Raw genomic sequence first — 18,574 nt, 5'->3', positions numbered from 1 at the left:
GCAACAGATTTACCTCATGCAACTCAGCTTTTGATTTCTTGAATGATGCTTCCATGGACATTGATTGTGGACATAAACACGACAAAATCCTTTTCTCCATTTATCATTATGTTACCTATTTGTCCCGTTGTGAGGATTTTGTTCTTTTTTTCATTGCGTTGTAATCCATACTGAAGGCTTCAATCCTTGATCTTCTTTAGTAAGTGCCTCAAGTCTTCCTCGCTTTCAGCAAGCAAGGTTGTGTCATCTGTATATCTCAGGGTATTAATAAGCTTTCTTCCAATCCCGGTGCCATATTCTTCTTTATATAAGCCAGCTTATGTGATGATTTACTTAGCATAGCGGTTGAATAAGTATGATGTTGCAAACCTCATTGCATACCTCTCCTGATTTTTAAACCACCCACACAACTGGACTTGGTGATAAAAACAGAGCTGGAGGTCCCATGAAAGAATTTTGCAAAACCAATCATTTGTTCATAACAAATACTTTTTTCCAACAACACAAAAGGTGATCAATAATGTATTAACCCCTTCCCAGAGGAAACTATGTAAAGATAACTAAGATGTTCCTATGAAATTGTTCTTCTTCATTTCCAGATGTAGCAAGAGTAAGTTAAGGGCTTAGTAGTGTCTAGGGCATGATTAAGAGTGCTAAATTGAAGGAGAACATGATGCCAAATTAGGAACATAGTGCCAAATTAAGGAAGAATATGGTGCCAAATTATTTTAAATAACATTATGGCCCTATTCACCTGAAATTATCATGCCAATGACTCTTTACTGGTCAAATTTTGAGAAGTCCTATTAAAATGCAAGTGAGAGAAATTAAAATGTTAACTTATGGGTTTATGATACCAATATGAGGTTCCTGGGAAATCTCCTTTAGAGCAAGATACTGAATGTAGCCATGAAAGTCACCAAATCTCTCTGTATCGCTGTACATCTCCCTGATGTTTTCTGTCTTGATGATCACTATCGTGTCTGGGCTTCTCCAAAGAAGACGCTGAACACCTTTGCGGATTGTGTTAGACAGGGTTCTCTAGAGAGATAACACCAAATTGGTGATAATTTAATCTATTTATTTATAAAGATAATTAGATATATAACACAAGAAATGAACTGTTAAATTATATACAGATAGATATATACTACAAGAAAAAAACAGTTAAATTATAAAGCAGTACAAAGGGCTCAGTGCAACTTACTCCCGTGAGAGAGAGTTGTGAGACACTAGCAGTCCTTCAAATCTCATCTGCTGCCAGGTCTTCCTCTATATATAGAGAGAGTTAGGCTGTCTCAGCACAGCAGCCAATCACAAGGCAGGTCACCAACTGTCAGCTAGGTCACCAACTGCCAGTCCCCGGCTCCAGAGATGTCTTAAAGGGACCTCAACTTACAGCGACACAGTCCACAGGCTAGGGGTCCCACAGGTAGTGTAGCCTGTAAATCGAGGCACAGAACAAGCAAGGTAGCCGCACACTGGTCCGATGATCAAAGAGCGAGAGACAAGAAAGGCGAGGCTCACCAAGCCATTTATCTCTCCACCCTTCAGTTAATCCCATTTGTGTTTATCGGCCAGGCTGACACAATAAACTATGTCATGGATGTTGAGGACTCTTTGAATAAAAATGTCAATGGGAAAGGGTCTAAAATGCTGACCTAGAGAAATTACAATGATAGTACTTTTTCCTCCTCCAATTCTATCAATGACCCAGGCCATGTACTCAGTCTCTTTGACTGAATACATTAATGATCCAACCAAAAGGTAACTGTTTTTACCACTGGATGTTATATTCTTATCCAAGTCCACAGCAAGTGGATGTTGAAATTTTCCGGATACGTGCAGATCCACTGACTTCAGTGCTGTTGATACAGAATCCCAGAATCAAAGGAGAACAGGTCATCAGGTTGAGGACTGACTAGTCATGAAGATAGATGAGATTTTGTTTTTCAAGTTCAAGAGGTTGACCATGTCTGATTTATTATAGTTTAAATAAAAGAATAGCTTTGAAAGCTTTTTAAAAAAAAAATCACATAGCTATTGATTATTGGGAAGTCCCTGGGTAATTCAAACAGCTAACACACTTGGCTAAGAAAGAGCAGGTGACCTACTTCCATCTATCATTGAAACTTTATGATGAGCACTTTGAGGTCTTTATACATTGACTTGATCTGACTGTGGCACCTTTCTTTTTATTATTGCTAATTGAGCACTCTGCCTTGAGATGTATTAAATATTTTATAGTTATGGCCTCATCTAATCTTCTTAAAAACCAGCAGATACTGGTATTAATCCTAGTTGACTGGCGAGGAAAGTGTGACAGAGAAATGAAGTAAGATATCGAAGATCAAGGTGTCTCAGTGGCACCGTAACCGACTCCCTTTTAGCCAAAGTGCAATATCATCATCTTCCTCCTGGTGTCTGCCCTCTCACTGAATAACAATCATGACAGCTTACGTTGGTAGGGGATTTATCTACATCAAACTGTATTCCAAGGAGCTTAGCCTGAATTATACTGTGATCTTCTCTTTGAAGTATTCCATCCACTGGTGAATTGTGGAATCTCCCATGAGATAGATGAATTCCTCTTCCCGGCATGCTTTCATGTTGATGGAGTCCAGCTACAGGAGGCAGGATTCCATGTGTCTTCCCAGACATACCCACTGGGGACTGAGGGTGTCATGTCAAGCTTGCATTTCTCTCTCCTTTGGCCTGCTTTCTCTGCCAAATAATCAGCAAGACACGATCTTCTCAAACGTAGAATTACCAATATGCATTTACTAAGCACAAAGTATCTTTTGTAGGTACCTTTTTAATAGGGATGAAGGGGACTGTAGTGGAGGAAAAGTTTTATTGATGCATCCTGTTAAAGGGATAGCTATTTTTCAGTTAAAAACAAAACAAACAACAAAAAAACTCTGAAGTTAATGTTTCAAATGATCATTCATATTGATCATGGTAAGAGCAGATGTTTGCTTCCAGAATAGGGAAATGTGGCCTTCTGGGTAAATTCTATAATATCTGGTGGCCCTTGTATGGGAATAAAATCATCAACTCTTGCTTAGTAAGGAGCACTCTATTCCACTATCATTTTCGCCAGGTTTCCCGTAGGTTGTCATATGCTGTTATAGTCTCTTAAAAGTCACATTCAAATTACCAATCTTAGAGTTAGTGTTAGGTTGTGGGGAAAAAAACAACGCAAATCCAAACAAACAAGACAAAAGACTGGTCTGGCTCGAGAACTGGATGCGGTTGCTTTAGAGGCAATCTTTGAGGCCCCAGGTGTGCCTGGCCCCGACCTGTCTGTCTTGGTTTACGAAGCGTTTGAGAGGATGGTGCAGAGCCCTTGGTGACTTAGAGCATTGCTTATTCGCCTACCAAAGAGAACTAGTTTAATATTCTAACACCTGATACGAGTGCATTTCAGTGTGAATACATTTCATGTATCTCAATGTGAATACATTTATTACTGATCTGTAAGTTGTTTGTGCTGAACTTCAAAGGACGCAAGCATTTTAATTTAGTTCACTCCTGTGAGAAGTCAAAGAAATCGAAGAGATTAGTAAAATACCAGCGAAATTATCGGTATGTGTTAAAATAGCTTGAAAAACAGCGAAAATGAAGAGTGGTTTTGAACTGCTGGGCAGGTTATATGTTTCTTCATGAGCAGATTGATAGTGAAAGATACAGTTTCTGAAGTAGGTTTATGGTATAGTAGAGTTTACATTTATTCACTCACTTAAATAACTAGTACCTTGGCCTACCTTAGACAAGCTAGATTGTCAATGTACCTACAGAACTAATGATAGCAAACAAATTCATCAAAAAGAGGGAAGCCTTTTTCAAGAGCTTTAATACTAAGCACAGAGGGCAGTGGCCTGATCCCCTTGTGTATGGACTCATCAGAAGCTGGAGGCCAACATGATAACAGCTATCAACAATGACAACAGGACTAAGCGCTGCTTTTACCAGGCACTGGAGAAATGCTGTCACAGTTGGAGACGCGAATGGCGTTGAAGCTTTCCATAATCTCTATCCCCACATTTGGCCTTAAACAGACAAATAAAGAAATCAGTACGTAGGGAGCCCCAGCTACCAGGAAATAAGAGACTGCACAGCTTTAGTTATTTCTTGGTGATAAGTTAGTCACTCTGCCCACAGATTCAGAGCATTTTGTAAAATGTAATTTCTTAGCTTATCGGTACATGGGATACAGACATCCAGTTGGTGTGCCAGGTAATTTCTTAAGAAGCAGAAAGACGCTATCGTTGTCATTCGGTGTCATCAAGGTGGTCCTACTCATACTGACCCAATTTGGGACAGAAGAAAACAACGCCGAGTCCTGCACTATCCTCACCATCATTGTTGTTTTGAGCTCATTGTTGCAGCCTCTGTGTTAACCCATTTTTTTTGAGGGGCTCCTATTTTTCACTGCATCTTCCACTTTACCAAGCATGATGCGCTTTTCCAGAAAGAATGTACAACCATCTATTCTCGCCCTCTTTTAATTCTTATTTCTGTTTCTCAATGATTAGGGCAGTCAGTTGTTAAACTATTTGAGTCCTACCACTGGTTGGATCCTTTCACCATATGTACTCTATCTGTATGCTGAGCAAATAATCTGAGAAGCTGGACCATCTAAGGAAGTACCTGGCATCAGCAGTGGAGGAAGGTTTGTTTACAGGCTACAATATACAGATGATCCATCCTTGCTTGCTGAAAGTGTGGAAGTCATGAAGCACTTGCTGATGAAGATCAAGGATTGAAGTCTTCAATATAACTACAACTCAATGTAATGAAAACAAACAAACAAATTTCTCATAACTGGACCAATAGGTAACATTAAGAAAAATGGAGAAAAGATTGAAGTTGCCAAGGACTTCATCTTGCTTGGATTCACAATCAATAGTCAGGGAGGCAGTGATCAATAAAAGGACGCATTACCTCGGATGAATCTGCGGCACAAGACCTTTTTAAAATGTTGAAGAGTAAGGACATTACTTTGAAGACTAACGTGTACCTTACCCAAGCCATGGTATTTTCACATGCATGTGGAAGTCGGACAATGACTAAGAAAGATCAAAGAAGAATCGATGCATTTGAATTCTGGTGCTGGTGAAGAATACTGAAGTACGATGGACCGTCAAAAGAACAAACAAATCCGTGTTGGAAAAAGTCCAACCAGACTGCTCCTTAGAAGGGAGGATGGTGAGACTTTACTTTGTCTCATGTGCTTTGGACACGTTTTTCAGCAGAGAGCAGTCCCTGGAAAAGAATGTCATGCTTGGTCCAGTAGAAGGTCAGGGTAAAAGAGGAAGCTGCTCGATGAGATAGATTGACACCATGGTTGCAATGACGAACTCAATCGTAACCACGGTGTGAGGATGGTGCAGGACTAGGCAATGTTTCCTTACATTGTGCTTTGGGTCATCAGGAGTCACTAGCAAACTGACTCCACCTAACAACAACATTGATATAGCGACAGGACTTTCACTTGGCTGTATCATATTTGACCAAGTAGTCTCTAGAAATAAAGACTTACATTTCAAAGAGGCATCTTTCTTATTCACTAAGATAAGAACCTTCCATGTTCTTGGAGGGCATGTGGGAGAGTGCAGCACAGGGTATGTGCTGAGGTTTCAAACAGTAGAAGCCTTCTTGGTCTTGAGGATCCAACACTCGAATTTAAAACTAGGCTACACTTAGTGTTGGCATGCAAGGTGCTAGTGGAAAACTGGGCAGTGAAAATCACTTTGTTGTAGCCTTGGCTCCTTGCCCTCCACAGGGTGGCCACCCCTTCATTGGGTTAAGCAACAGGGACAGAGACACCGGGCCTCCCCAGAAGAGAGGGAATTGAACAAGGTAGGTGCCATTGTAGAAGTTGGTCACTTCTCCTGAAGCACCTGCCCTCAGGGCGGGGGAAGTCATCCTGGCCCTCAGGAAATCCCCACCATACTCCTTCCTGTGCCCCAGGTGGTCCCTCACCTCCAGCAGGAGGTCTAGATGTTCCCTGGCACAGTAGGTATCTTGAGGGTTGAGAATGGTGACTCTGCTGTGTGCTGCACAAGACCTCTTTAAAATGTTGAGGAGTAAGGATGTTGCTTAGACCACTAGGGTGTACCTGACCCAAGCCATGGTATTTTCAGTTGCTTCCTATGCATGTGGCACTTGGACAATGAATAAGGAAGATCAAAGAAGAATCGATGTATTTGAATTTTGGTGCTGGTGAAGAATATTGAAGTACCATAGTGATGTTGTTCATGTGGGGGAAAGGCTGGAGGTGAGGGGGAATCAGTTGGTGTAGTTTCTTCATGATTTCCTTTATTCTTAGGTTAGTCTCTGTTGGGGAGTCTCAGTGGCACCTCAGGGAGTGGGTAATTTGTGATGAAATTCTAGTGATTGAGGGAAATGAACAATGTAACCATAGTACCAAACTGAAATAATAAGGAATATGATAGAGAATACAGAAAATTTCCCTATTTAATATACTTATTTTGGGTGGATTAGCCATCTTCAATCTTTTATTGAATACTGAAGGGATCAAACAATAAAATGTTGAAATTTTATAATCATGTATATGTCATATGAAAAAAAATTTCCTTAGAAACTCTTGGGGTATAACTCCACTTCTAACTGGTTCATTTGTTTTAGACAAGTCATGTAATCTCCCCCAAATCCTAAAATAATTTTCTTTAAAGTGAGATGAGAAAGTCTATTTTATTGGGCATTTGTGGAGATCAAATGAGAAAGTGTTTTTATTGCCTAGCAGAGCATCGCTTTTTATTGTTCTTTTTCATCTGAAAACTAAGATTCAGTAATTGAAAACAAATCTTGAGAAACTGTTAAAAATGCATGGAACTTCTTTGCCTTTTAAATATGAAATGTCGATAATTGTAATCTTTTGTATTTTGTATAAACATTATATGAGTTTGTATAAACATTATATGAGTTTTAAAACAATTTTTCAGATTGTTTTTGTTCCTGTAGGATATAACAGAAGCATTAGTTTATAAAAATATTTGTCTTTTTCTATTTATAAATAAAACTGATTTTTTATTAAAAACTAATAACATTAAAACTTTGTAGGAAGAAAAATCACATATGATCATGTCAACCAATGATAATTACTGTACAAATTTTGGTAATTTCTCTCATTATTTCTATATCATTTTACAAAGGACTGTGAGCAAATTGACTATTTACCATCACGTTTTGATTTTTTAAAAAAAGTTATCATTAAAAATGTTTGATCTAAGTTTGAAAAGTCACATAATATTCCTGCCTCTGGGTGTAGCTAGATAGCTTATCTTTCCTAGCATTTTTGAACTTTCTTTTCTTATAGATCTCTGAGAAACCTTTTTGGTGTCAGTCCTTTTTTTTTTTTTTTTAAGCAATTCATGTTATTTCTACAGAATCTCAAAAATAGAATTATTGGTAAAATGGGTGAGTATTAATAAAAGTCTTGACATAAGTTGTGAAATTGTTTCCAGAAACAAATTGCACCCAATCCATCAATGTACGGGAATTCCCATCTTACTGCATGATCACAAATCTAGATAGCTCAATTCTAGAAATATTTTCCTGAACTTGAAATCCTCCTGTGCCACTGGCTACAAATGTGGTCCTGGTCGAGTGTCTAGATTTCATCATCTAAATCCTGGGCTCATAAAAATAAACTTTATCTATCCTGGGAACTAGGAGCCCTAGTGTCATGGTTCCACATTGAGTGGCGATCCATAAAGGTCAACAGTTCAAAACCACCACCCAGGTCTTCGGGAGAAAGACAGGCCTTTCTACTATTGTAAACAGTTACAAGCCTGGAACCTCATAGGAGTAGTTCTACACTCTCCTATAGGGTCACTATAAGTTGACTTTGAATTGATGGCAGTGAGTTGCTTTTTTGGTTTTAATTCTGGCAACTAGGAAGAGAAGACTTAATTGGGTCAGAATTTATGAGGAATGTCTGAAAAACAAATTCCTCATATGTGAGAACTAATGAGCTAACATGAAATGCATTTCAAAAAGTACCTGGTACATATTAAGTGTTATTTTTATACTAATATAAAAATATAAGAAGGTTAGACCAGAGGATGCACAGCAGTACAGATGGGAACTAGAAATGCAGGGAATCTAGGACAGATGAACCCCTCAGGACCAGAGGTGACAGTGGCGATACCGGGAGGGAGTAGAAAGGGGGAATTGATCACAGGGATCTGCATATAACCTCCTCTCTGGGGGATGGGCAACAGAAGGGTGGGTGAAGGGAGACGGCCGGGCAGTGTAAGATAAGATATAATAGTAATTTATAAATCATTAAGGGTTCATGGAGGAGGGGGGAGGGAAAAGGGGGGAGGGGAAAAAGGAAAATGAGCTGATTCCGGGAACCCAAGAGGAAAGCGAATTTTGAGAATGATGAGGGCAACAAATGTATAAGTGTGCTTTACACACTTGATCTATGTATTGTGATGAATTGCATGAGCCCCAATAAAATGATTTTTAAAAAAGAAAGTAAATATCTAGAAAAGAACGATGGCAACATGTTCAAATATGTCTGATACAATTGATGTATGGATTGTAATAAGAGTTGTAAGAGCCCCCAATAAAATGATCTTTTAATAAAAAAAATATAAGAAGTCCAAACTTACATAAAATATTTTAATTTGAACTGCAAACCCAGAAATAAAATCATCAGCATAGAGACAATTGATCTTTGATAAGGGCCCTAAAAATATCAAATGGGAAGGAGATGCCCTCTTCAACAAGTCGTGCTGGAAAAAATGGATATCTACCTGAAGAAAAATGAAGCAAGACCCACAAAAATAAATTCAAGCTACATCACAGACCTCTACGTAGAACCCCAAACTATTAGGGCCATCAATGAGGGAATTAGGAGCAACCTGAGAACTTTGACACAGGGAATACATAGGCTATCAGAAATAGGGAAGGGCATAAACACAGAGGAGGCACAAATTGACAAGTGGGATATACTGAAGATAAAACACCTGTGTACATCGAAAGAATTCATCAAGAGAGTAATAAGAGAGCCCACAAACAGGGTAAACATCTTTAGCAATGACACATCAGACAAAGGCCCTATTAGTAAAATCTATAATACTCTGCTAGCTTCCCAAAAGAAAAAAACTAATTGCTTACTGAGGAGGTGGGCAAAGGACCTTAATAGAAGTTTCACAAGGGCAGAAATCTGAATGGCCAATAAACATATGAGAAAATGTTCCTGATCAATAGTCATAAGAGAAATGCAAATTAAAACAACTATGAGATATCCCCTAACACCCTTAAAGATAGCCTAATTCAAAAAATGAGAAAGCAACAAGTGATGTAGGGGGTGTGGGGAGACAGGAACTCTCATCCACTGCTGGTGGACCTGTAGGTATGTACAACCACGATGGAAATTGATCTGGCGATATCTAAAACAGATGCAAATCGAGCTACCATACCACCCAGCAATCCCCCTACTGGGCATATACCCAGAAGAGGCAAGAAACAAACCACGGCCAGACATCTGTGCTCCAATGTCCATCGCGGCACAGTTCATAATTGCAAGGAGTTGGAAACACCCCAAATTTCCATCAACAGATGAATGGATTAAAAAACTGGCACATACATACAATGGAGTACTACACATTGCTAAAAAAGCAGTGATGAACGTATGAAGCACATCACTGCATGGGAAGAGGTGAAGGAAATTATGCTAAGAAAAGTAAGCCAAGCATAAAAGGACAAGTATAACATGAGTCTGCTGAGGTAAGCTTAAAAAAATGCAAAAGGGGCATAGGGAAAAAGCTACTGTATACAAACATTCCTGGAGTGAGGTCCAGGTAGTATGGCAGGGGCCAGACCAAATCCAGGGATACATATGGTAGCTAACTAAAAAGAAGGGGGTAAAAAAAGAACAGGGCATTAACCCACCCAAGGGGAGGGTATTGTTGATATCTCCACAGGGAAAGAGGGACCAGGATTCAACCTGGTGCTCCAAGATGTGAATGCAACATACTTGCATGAAGCAGTGAACCAGTAGGGAGGTCTGAGGTGCCGGCCCCAATCTCAACTACGTGGACAGCCACCCCTCCCCTCAGAAGAAGAATTTATTTCAGAGGACAGCACTGAAACTGCAGCTCAGGGAGAGAGACATGTCTGATCAGAGCAGATGGGAGCAAATGAAGGGGGAGGAAGAGAGAGTGAGCACATCCTGGCCCACCAAGCCTTGAGGATGATATCCCTGCTCAGAGCAGCCAATGCACACAGAGGACCATATGACCGGTCCCACTATGAGACATGACATCCCTCACTGACCCATAGCCCTACAGGGGACAACACTGGAGACACAGTGTGGGAATTGCGCCTGATCTGACCCCACTACAGTGAGGCAAAACACTAAGGGTGTGCAAGAGAAGAGCAAGGGGAGCAGAGCAAAGAAGTCCCGAGGAAGTACCAAAAATAGACTTTGTGCCCAGGGTGTGGCACTCCATCAGACTCGACCAGAAAACACTCTTAAAGGTCAACAAACAGACCTTGAACTTTTTACAGACTTTTCTTTTTTTGTCATTGGTTTGTTGTTTTGTTTTACTCTGTCTTATTTTTGTGCATATTATCATTTCTGCAGATCTATCTAGATAAGATAGGCTGGATAAACAATCTGGAGGAGAAAACAATGGGATCGATGGTTCCGGGGGGACATGGGAGAGGAGGAGGTGGGGGAAAGGAAGTGGTGTTAACAAACCCAGGGACAAGGGAACAACAAGTGATCCAAAATCAGTGGTGAGGAGGGTGTCAGAGGCCTGATAGGGCTTGATTAAGGGTAATGTAACCTAGAGGAATTACTGAAACCTAAATGAAGACTGAGCATAAGAGTGAGACAAGAGGAAAGTAGAAGGAAATAGAGGAAAGAACTAGGAGGCAAAGGGTTTTTATAAAGGTCTCAACACAGGCATATATATATGTAAATATATTTATATATGAGGATGGGGAAATAGATCTATGTGCATATATTTATAGGTATAGTGTTAAGGTAGCAGATGGACATTGGGCCTCCACTCAAGTACTCTGTCAGTGCAAGAACACTTTGTTTTATTAAACTGGCATTTCATGATGCTCACCTTCCCGACACAATCATTGAAGACAAAGCGAGTGCATAAACAAATGTGGCGAAGAAAGCTGATGGTGCCCGACTATCAAAAGATATAGCTTCTGGGGTCTTAAAGGCTTGAAGTTACACAAGCCACCATTCAGCAGAGAAGCAACAAAGCCCACATGGAAGAAGCACACCAACCTGTGTGATCAAGAGGTGTTGAAGGGATCAGGCATCAGGGATCAAAGAACAAAAAGCAAAGTTGATTTGAATGAGGGGGAGTGAGGAGTGGAGACCCAAAACCCATCTGTAGGCAACTGGACATCCCCTTGCAGAAGGGTCTCAGGGAGGAGACAAGTCAGTCAGGGTGCAGTATAACACCAATGAAACATCTGCATGCTGTTCTCTTAAGCCATCCAAAAAAAACGAGGTTCGAGCAAAACTGCTTTTCTGAAAAATTCACTGTGACCAGAGAGAACTTTCCCTGGCAACCCCACTGGGTGCACTAAGTCAGAGAGAGTTTTGGATGCTCATCTAGTGGGGAACAAATGCATACTACGAAAGCTCTGCCCTGTGGAGCTTTTCTCTGGTTTTTTGGGTTTTTTTTTGGTAACTCCTGATATATAGTGTTGACAGGGGGGTATTTGTGCATGTCTGTTAACTTTGACTGCAAACGTATCATGAAAGTGGTTGAGTAAACAGGAGGCAAAGCTTGAAAAACTTCTAAGCCAATCGCCTTAAGGGAATGAATCACTGGACCCAAGGACTCAGGACCATGATGTCAGGGCACACCAAAGTCAACTGGCATGATATAGTTGCAAAGACAATGCTGTGCATCCTACTTTGTTGAGTAGAGATTCGGGCCATTTAAGCTCATGAGTGGACATTTAAGGTGCAAGTATTGATCTCTTCCTGTCCACATAAAAGAAGAATTACCAAAACCCAAGACCATGAGACCAGAAGAACTGAATGATGTCCAGCTACCACTACTAATTGGTCTTTCAGGACCTCCTTAAAAATTTAAAATATTACATCTATTTCAGTGGGTAAAGACTGGTAGATCTTTCACTATGTACTGTCACATGAGTACCAGTACAATAGCAGTGAGATCCTAGTCTTTGAAAGGGGTTGAATGAAGTGGATGAAAAATCCTATGTCATAGCAAATTTATATTAGTCATCGGTTCATGTAAATGTTGATTATCAGGTCAAATATGTTTGGTCAATGGAAATGAAGCTTGGAAAATATGGTAGATAGATCACACCAAAAGATTTCTCAATTATGCTTTCGAGAAACAAAAGACTTAGTAATTTGAAAGATAGGCGTTATGTCTGAAACTTTTAAAGAATAAGATTAACCGTTGTGTTTTAAGATATTTCTTTTGTGTAATAACATTCCTTCAGACTTTAAATTAACTTTGTTTGGTTTTGTATTGGTTCCAAAACTTCCATATCAAATCTTTCATTAAAATAAAATAAAATAATTATGAATTAATCGTGGCCATATCAAGTTTTCTAGATAAGCTTTTGCTTTGCAGACTTGCTAAGACACTTGACCACAATATTTCCAACAAAAAATGGACTATGCTGGATTTATAAGAAAAGATTAACATCCTGAGCTTAGATTGTACCAGACTAAATCAAAATATCTAGGACTCTGGAAGGAGATTAAAAACTCTCACTGCCGAAATAGAGGAAAGAACCAGGAGGCAAAGGACATTTATAGAGGCCTAAATATAGGCAATTACACATTTAAATATTTATATAATGAGAGGAGAACAGAACTTTGTACTCATATCTGTATGTTAAGAATTAAGGTTTCAGATGGACATTGGGCCTCAACTCCAGTACTCCCTTAACACAAGAAAACTTTGTTCTAACAATCCGGCATTCTGTGATGCTCACCTTCCCTACATGATTGCTGAAGACAAATTAGGTGCATCAGCCCATGTGGTGAAGAAAGCTGATGGTGCTCAGCCATCAAAAGATCTGGGTCTTAAATGCTTGAAGATAAACAAGTAGCCATCTAGCTCAGAAGCAACAAAACCCACATGGAAGAAACACACCAGTCTGTGTGATCATGAGATGTCGAAGGGATCAGGTATCAGCCATCTAAGACCCAGAATAAAACCAAACCCAAGGAGAATTGGTGGGTGGGTGGGAAGGGGGATTGGGGTAGAGACCCAATGCCCATCTGTAGACAATTGGACAGCCCCTCACAGAGGGGTCATAGGGAAGAGATGAGCCAGTCAAGGTGCAGTATAGCACTGATGAAACACACGACTTTCCTCTAGCTCTTTGGTGCTTCCTTCACCCCATTATCATGACCTCAATTCTACCTTAAATATCGGATTAGACCAGAGCATGCACACTGCTACAGATAAGAGCCTGAAACAGGGAATCCAAGATAGGGCCCTCAGGGCCAACAAGGAGAGTTGAGATATCAGGATTAGGGGAGGGTGAGGGGAGATAGGGGGAATGGATCACAAGGTTCAAACTAGACCCCCCTCCCAGGGGGACGAATAACGGAAATGTGGGTGAGGGGTGATGGAGGATGATTTAAGAGATGGAAAAACTAATAACTTATCAAGGATTCGTGAGGGAGGGAGGGGGGGAGGGAGGTGGAAGAAATGGGGAGCTGATATCAGGGGCTCAAGTGGGAAGAGAATGCTTTGAAAATGATGATGGCAGCATATGTGCAAAGGCGCTTGACACATTGGAGGAGTGTATGGATTGTGATAAGAGATGTAAGAGCCCCCAATAAAAGTATTAGAGAGAAAAGAAAGAAAGAAACTTGACAAGCAAAAGCACATTCAAACTAGAATACAGTCAACGAAAATATCTTACGAAAATGAAGCAATTAAAATTATTTCAAGCAAACAAAGCCAAAAGAAGAAATTTCTAGTAACTGTGCACAAAAAGAGATATTTAACGACTTTATTCAGGTAAAATGAAATTAAAACAGGGAAAGTTTGGATTAATAAGGAATGAATGGAAAATTAAAAAAAACACAAAAATCAGAAAACCCTCTCATTGCCATCAACTCAATTCCAACAGGGTAGAATTGCTCCTGTGAGTTTCAGAGCCGGTAGCTCTGTACAGGAGCAGAAAGCCCCATCTTTCTCCCACTGGAAGGTGATAGGTTTCATGAACTATAGTTGATCCAGAGATCATCAAGGATAGAAATTAGCCACTAAATAGATAAGGTATTTTTATCAATTCTTTATGTGGAAATATAGTGAATGTTTAAAAATATCCTATGTATATAAGCAACTAATTTTCTCATTTCTCCCAAATTGTTTAACTGACAGGTTTAGCCATTATGACCCTACAACGGAAAGCTTTTTATAAACAAACCTAACAAACTAATAAATATTGTGACTATAAAAGCTAATGGAATTTAAGCTGTAATTTATAAAGTAAAATGATAGTAAGGTTTCATGCTCAGTCCTAAGGAAATAGTTTTATGTCTTAATAAATGAATGTTTCAGTATCTGTGTTCATGTCCTTAGTCACACACCCAGAGATTTTTACAGAATGTAGCTATTACTGGTGTTATTTAGATATAGACAAACATCGCATGGTTCTTCTTATTCTTAGTCTTACCTGCTATTTTGAAACATTTAGCCTGATATTGTTGTTAATATTTCTTTTCACGCCTTTCATGGAATTTTGAGGTAACTCGCCCAAGCCATTTGCCTCTTAGTGTTTCTTTAAAATTTGGGGCTTGGAAAAAACAAACCAACCAACAAATAATGTCAACAAAAAACTGGCACTACATCTAGCTGAGAAGCAACAAAGTCCACGTAGAAGAAGCACACCTGCCTGCGTAATCATGAGGTGTCCATAGGATCAGGTATCAGACATCAAAGACCCCAAGCAAAACAAACAAACAAAAACCATATCAATGGGCATAAGGGGAAGGTCTGAGTGGAGACCCAAAGCCCATTGGTAGTCAATTGGACACCCTGTCAGAATGGCCACAAGCCAGTTAGGGTGCAGTATAGCACTGATGAAGCACACAACCTTCCTCTAGTTCTTTAATGCTCCCTCCCCCCCACCATGACCCCAATTCTATCTTACAAATCTGGCTAGACCAAAACATGTATACTGGTACAGATAAGAGCTCACAACACAGGGAATCCAGAACAGATAAACCCCTCAGGACCAATAAGGTGAGCAGCGATATTAAGAGGGTAAAGGAGGGGGATAGTAAGGGGGAAGCAATCCCAATGACTGATGTTTGGTTCCTGACCCAGGGAGTCAGACAGCAGAAAAGTGGGTGAAATGAGACAGCAGTTGGTGTAAGACATGGAAAAAAAAAAGAATAATTTAGAAATTATCAAGGAGGCATGGGGTAGGGAGGGTGTGGGAGGGAGAGGGAAAATGAAGAGCTGATGCTAGGGGCTCAAGTAGAAAGAAAATGGTTTGAAAAAGATGATGACAACATATGTACAGATGTGTTTGACAAAATGGATATATGTATGAATTGTGATAAGAGCTGTAAGAGCCCTCAATAAATAAAATTTAAGTTAAAAATAACAACAACAAAAAACCCACTGCAGGATTGAAATAAAAACAAAATAAAAAACTGGTGCCTAAATGCTATTTAGTATTTGAATTATAGTCCAGGAATAATAGACTGTTTTGCTCTGAGCATTGTGCTCTATTGATGAAATGTCTGTCTAATATGCCAGAGTATCTATCTATCTATCTATCTATCTATCTATCTATCTATCTATCTATCTATCTATCATCTATCTAATCTCTATCTAATCTCTATATATATTATACTCATAGCCATAGCCATATCTATATATACTTCAATATATATAGTCACCCCCTCTTTGTGTCTGTCTTTGAGTAGATGACCACATCTGTTGATGGGTAAACTAGGGAAGGACAGTTTGTACTTTTAGAGAAGAAATAAAACCAAACTATTTAACAGGCTTTTGTAGACCCCAATTCTTGTCCTGGTCCTGCTTGTGTGGCGCTGCCTGTAACTGCGATGTGTTGGTCTTGCCTGGGTGACACTTTTCCTTTGCTCTTCCATGTCCTTTCAAGTCAGAAGCTCCACAAATACTTGGCCTCCATTGCTACTTATGCTAACGGTTTCCCTCATCCAGATGATGTGTCTTTGTGTTTGTCTTGCCTTCTCCCCTTTAAGACTTAATGAATATTCTACTTAAATTATATTTGCTTTTGTATCTCTTTAGTACCCCAAATCACACGGCATAATCAGATTTTAAAATACCCACTACCTCAAGTGAAAAGTATAAATAACTTTTAGGATAGTTGAATTATTTTTGTGTGTGTGCAGAATTGCTAATAAAAATAAGACAGGGCACTCAGACTCAAAATGAAGTACTAGGAACACATTGTGGCCTCAATTTCCCACTATAAAATGATATAAAAGGTGAAAGGGGATTTTAAAAAATCCCTACCAAGTCTGGGAACTAGGGAGAGATGACTTAATTTGGGCCAAAAATTATGAGGAATGTCTTGAAAAAATGAAAGACAGATGAATACAGATCAAGTAAGACACCTACAGTTCTGTAAAAAATGGAAGGCATTTCAGGGGTCCCACAGTCTGGGGCAAGAGATGGTAAAAACCAGGTAGGATTGCATCTCATTATTTCTCCACCTGATTCTGACTCACACCCTGTATAGCACAGAGTTCTGTATCTAGGTGAGAGCAAGCAGCAGGCACTGAAGTTGAACAAGCAGAGCAGGGTCCGTGGAACAGCTGGTAAAGCAGGGCCTGGTAGCCCCTCGGATGAATCAGGAGCATGTGCTGCGCTGTAGTATTCTTCGAATCTGTTGCAAACACGTGAGAGTAAATGGGTAACAGAACTTTCAGCCCAGCTACCATGACTGGTAAATAGAAAGATGTACACACAACCAAGCATTAGTGAAAATGTTTATGACTGCCAACTCCAGAAAGAGAGGTATCAAGCTCAATGGAGGAAGGAACAGAAGTAACGGTGAAAGCAAAGCAGAGCCTTAGGCTAAGGTTACATGTTAGATGATGTTGTGCATAAGTTAGTGAATCAACTAGACACCTTCGAACACTGCCGTTCAATGTGCAAAAGTCAAGTGCATTCTTCTATACCAGCAGTAAGCAACTGGACCGTGTAGTTTCAAGACAGTGGTCTATAGCCCATGTAGACTCGAAATAAAGTATTTCAAGCTCGCTGGGTATAAGACAAGTTCACTTGTAAAGTTCACTGTAAGACTTTAAAGAAAATTTAAATACTTGGAGAGTGATCATATCTTGGCAAACAGAAAAACATTATGCTCATCGTACCAGCGGCACCCCCTCCCCCAATTTGATCCATGGTTAAAGTGATGCACGTATAATTTAATTAGGATCTTTCATCAATTTGACAGGCTGACTCTAAGATATATTAGAAAGACTACAGGGCCAGAACCTTCTGAAGGGTAAATTGCCCTACCAGTTTTCAGGACTAATTATGAAGCTGTATTAATTACAGCAATGTGGTATTGGCATAGGAAAGACACATTGATCGATGGAATATAACAAAGAGGCCAGAGGGATCTGCACTGATTTGAAATATTGATATACAACAAAAGTGGCCTGTCAAATAAGATTGGAAATAAGGGGCTCCAAAGTAAGAGGAGGTTAAAAAAGGTGGTTTATGCTTATGGAAATACAAAGAAGATCAATCATGCTCTCGCTTTCTTATGTACACTAATTTATATCCATTAAAGGCTTAAATGTCGAAAGCAAACTTTCACACAGATGTGAAATGTGGACGAAGAATCTGACATTGAACTAGGGAACAGTTACTCCAACCAGATAAAAAAGCCTTACCTGTAAAAAGGACAGATACATTTTACTATATGAAGTCCCCTCAAGAAGGTGAAAAAGACAAGAACAATTGGAAGAGAATAATTGACAAAGAAGAAGATATGTGTATGTATATGCACATACACAGTCATATTCTCTCCAATTAAAAACAACAACAACAACAAAGAGTACCAGCTACTTTGCTTCTTCAAAGGCCTGTTTATAAACTGCTGAAACTTCCGACTACAAACTAGAATCCCAAACCAGACCAAGCACACTGCCGTCCAGTTGATCCAAACTCATAGTGACCCTGCAGGGCAGGGTAGACCTGCGCCTGTGGGTTTCTGATACTGTAACTTTTAACAGCAATAGAAAGCCTCATCTTTGGGATTTTCTTAGAATAGATAGGTATCAAGGCAAAATAGACTTTTGAAAAACACAGAAAGAAAGCAGGTTCTATGTGTGTGGAGTTTGGGGGAACTCCCATTGTGGACTGGGAGGTTAATACCAACAGCAGTGTCAACAGTGACTTATGGTTTGTCCTATCTGTTTTCATGACTAGCATCCCAGAAGAGACAACTAAGCAAAAACAAAACCATAGAAACACAATACTTTTATGTACCCTGATGATATTCTCTTCAGGAAAGTGGTCCCCAGAAATGAAAATTGGTT

General features: G+C 39.7%; 1 protein-coding gene across 1 annotated transcript in view; it reads right to left on the bottom strand.

Annotated features, from left to right (window-relative positions):
• Window positions 1-4,030, bottom strand: part of NXPE4 (neurexophilin and PC-esterase domain family member 4) — a 34,718-nt gene extending 30,688 nt beyond the window's left edge. The window contains exon 1 of the mRNA XM_045283577.1: window positions 3,973-4,030. Coding sequence (XP_045139512.1) covers window positions 3,973-4,030 — 58 coding nt within the window. The remainder of the gene's footprint in view (window positions 1-3,972) is intronic.
• Window positions 4,031-18,574: the final 14,544 nt, after the last annotated feature.

This window comes from Echinops telfairi, unplaced genomic scaffold (genome assembly GCF_000313985.2).
Source record: "Echinops telfairi isolate 266 unplaced genomic scaffold, ASM31398v2 ScPeMD7_7463;HRSCAF=8501, whole genome shotgun sequence".
Classification (NCBI taxonomy): Eukaryota; Metazoa; Chordata; class Mammalia; order Afrosoricida; family Tenrecidae; genus Echinops; species Echinops telfairi.
Note: the sequence above shows the minus strand (reverse complement) of the source record. Positions and strands in the feature narration are given on the sequence as shown.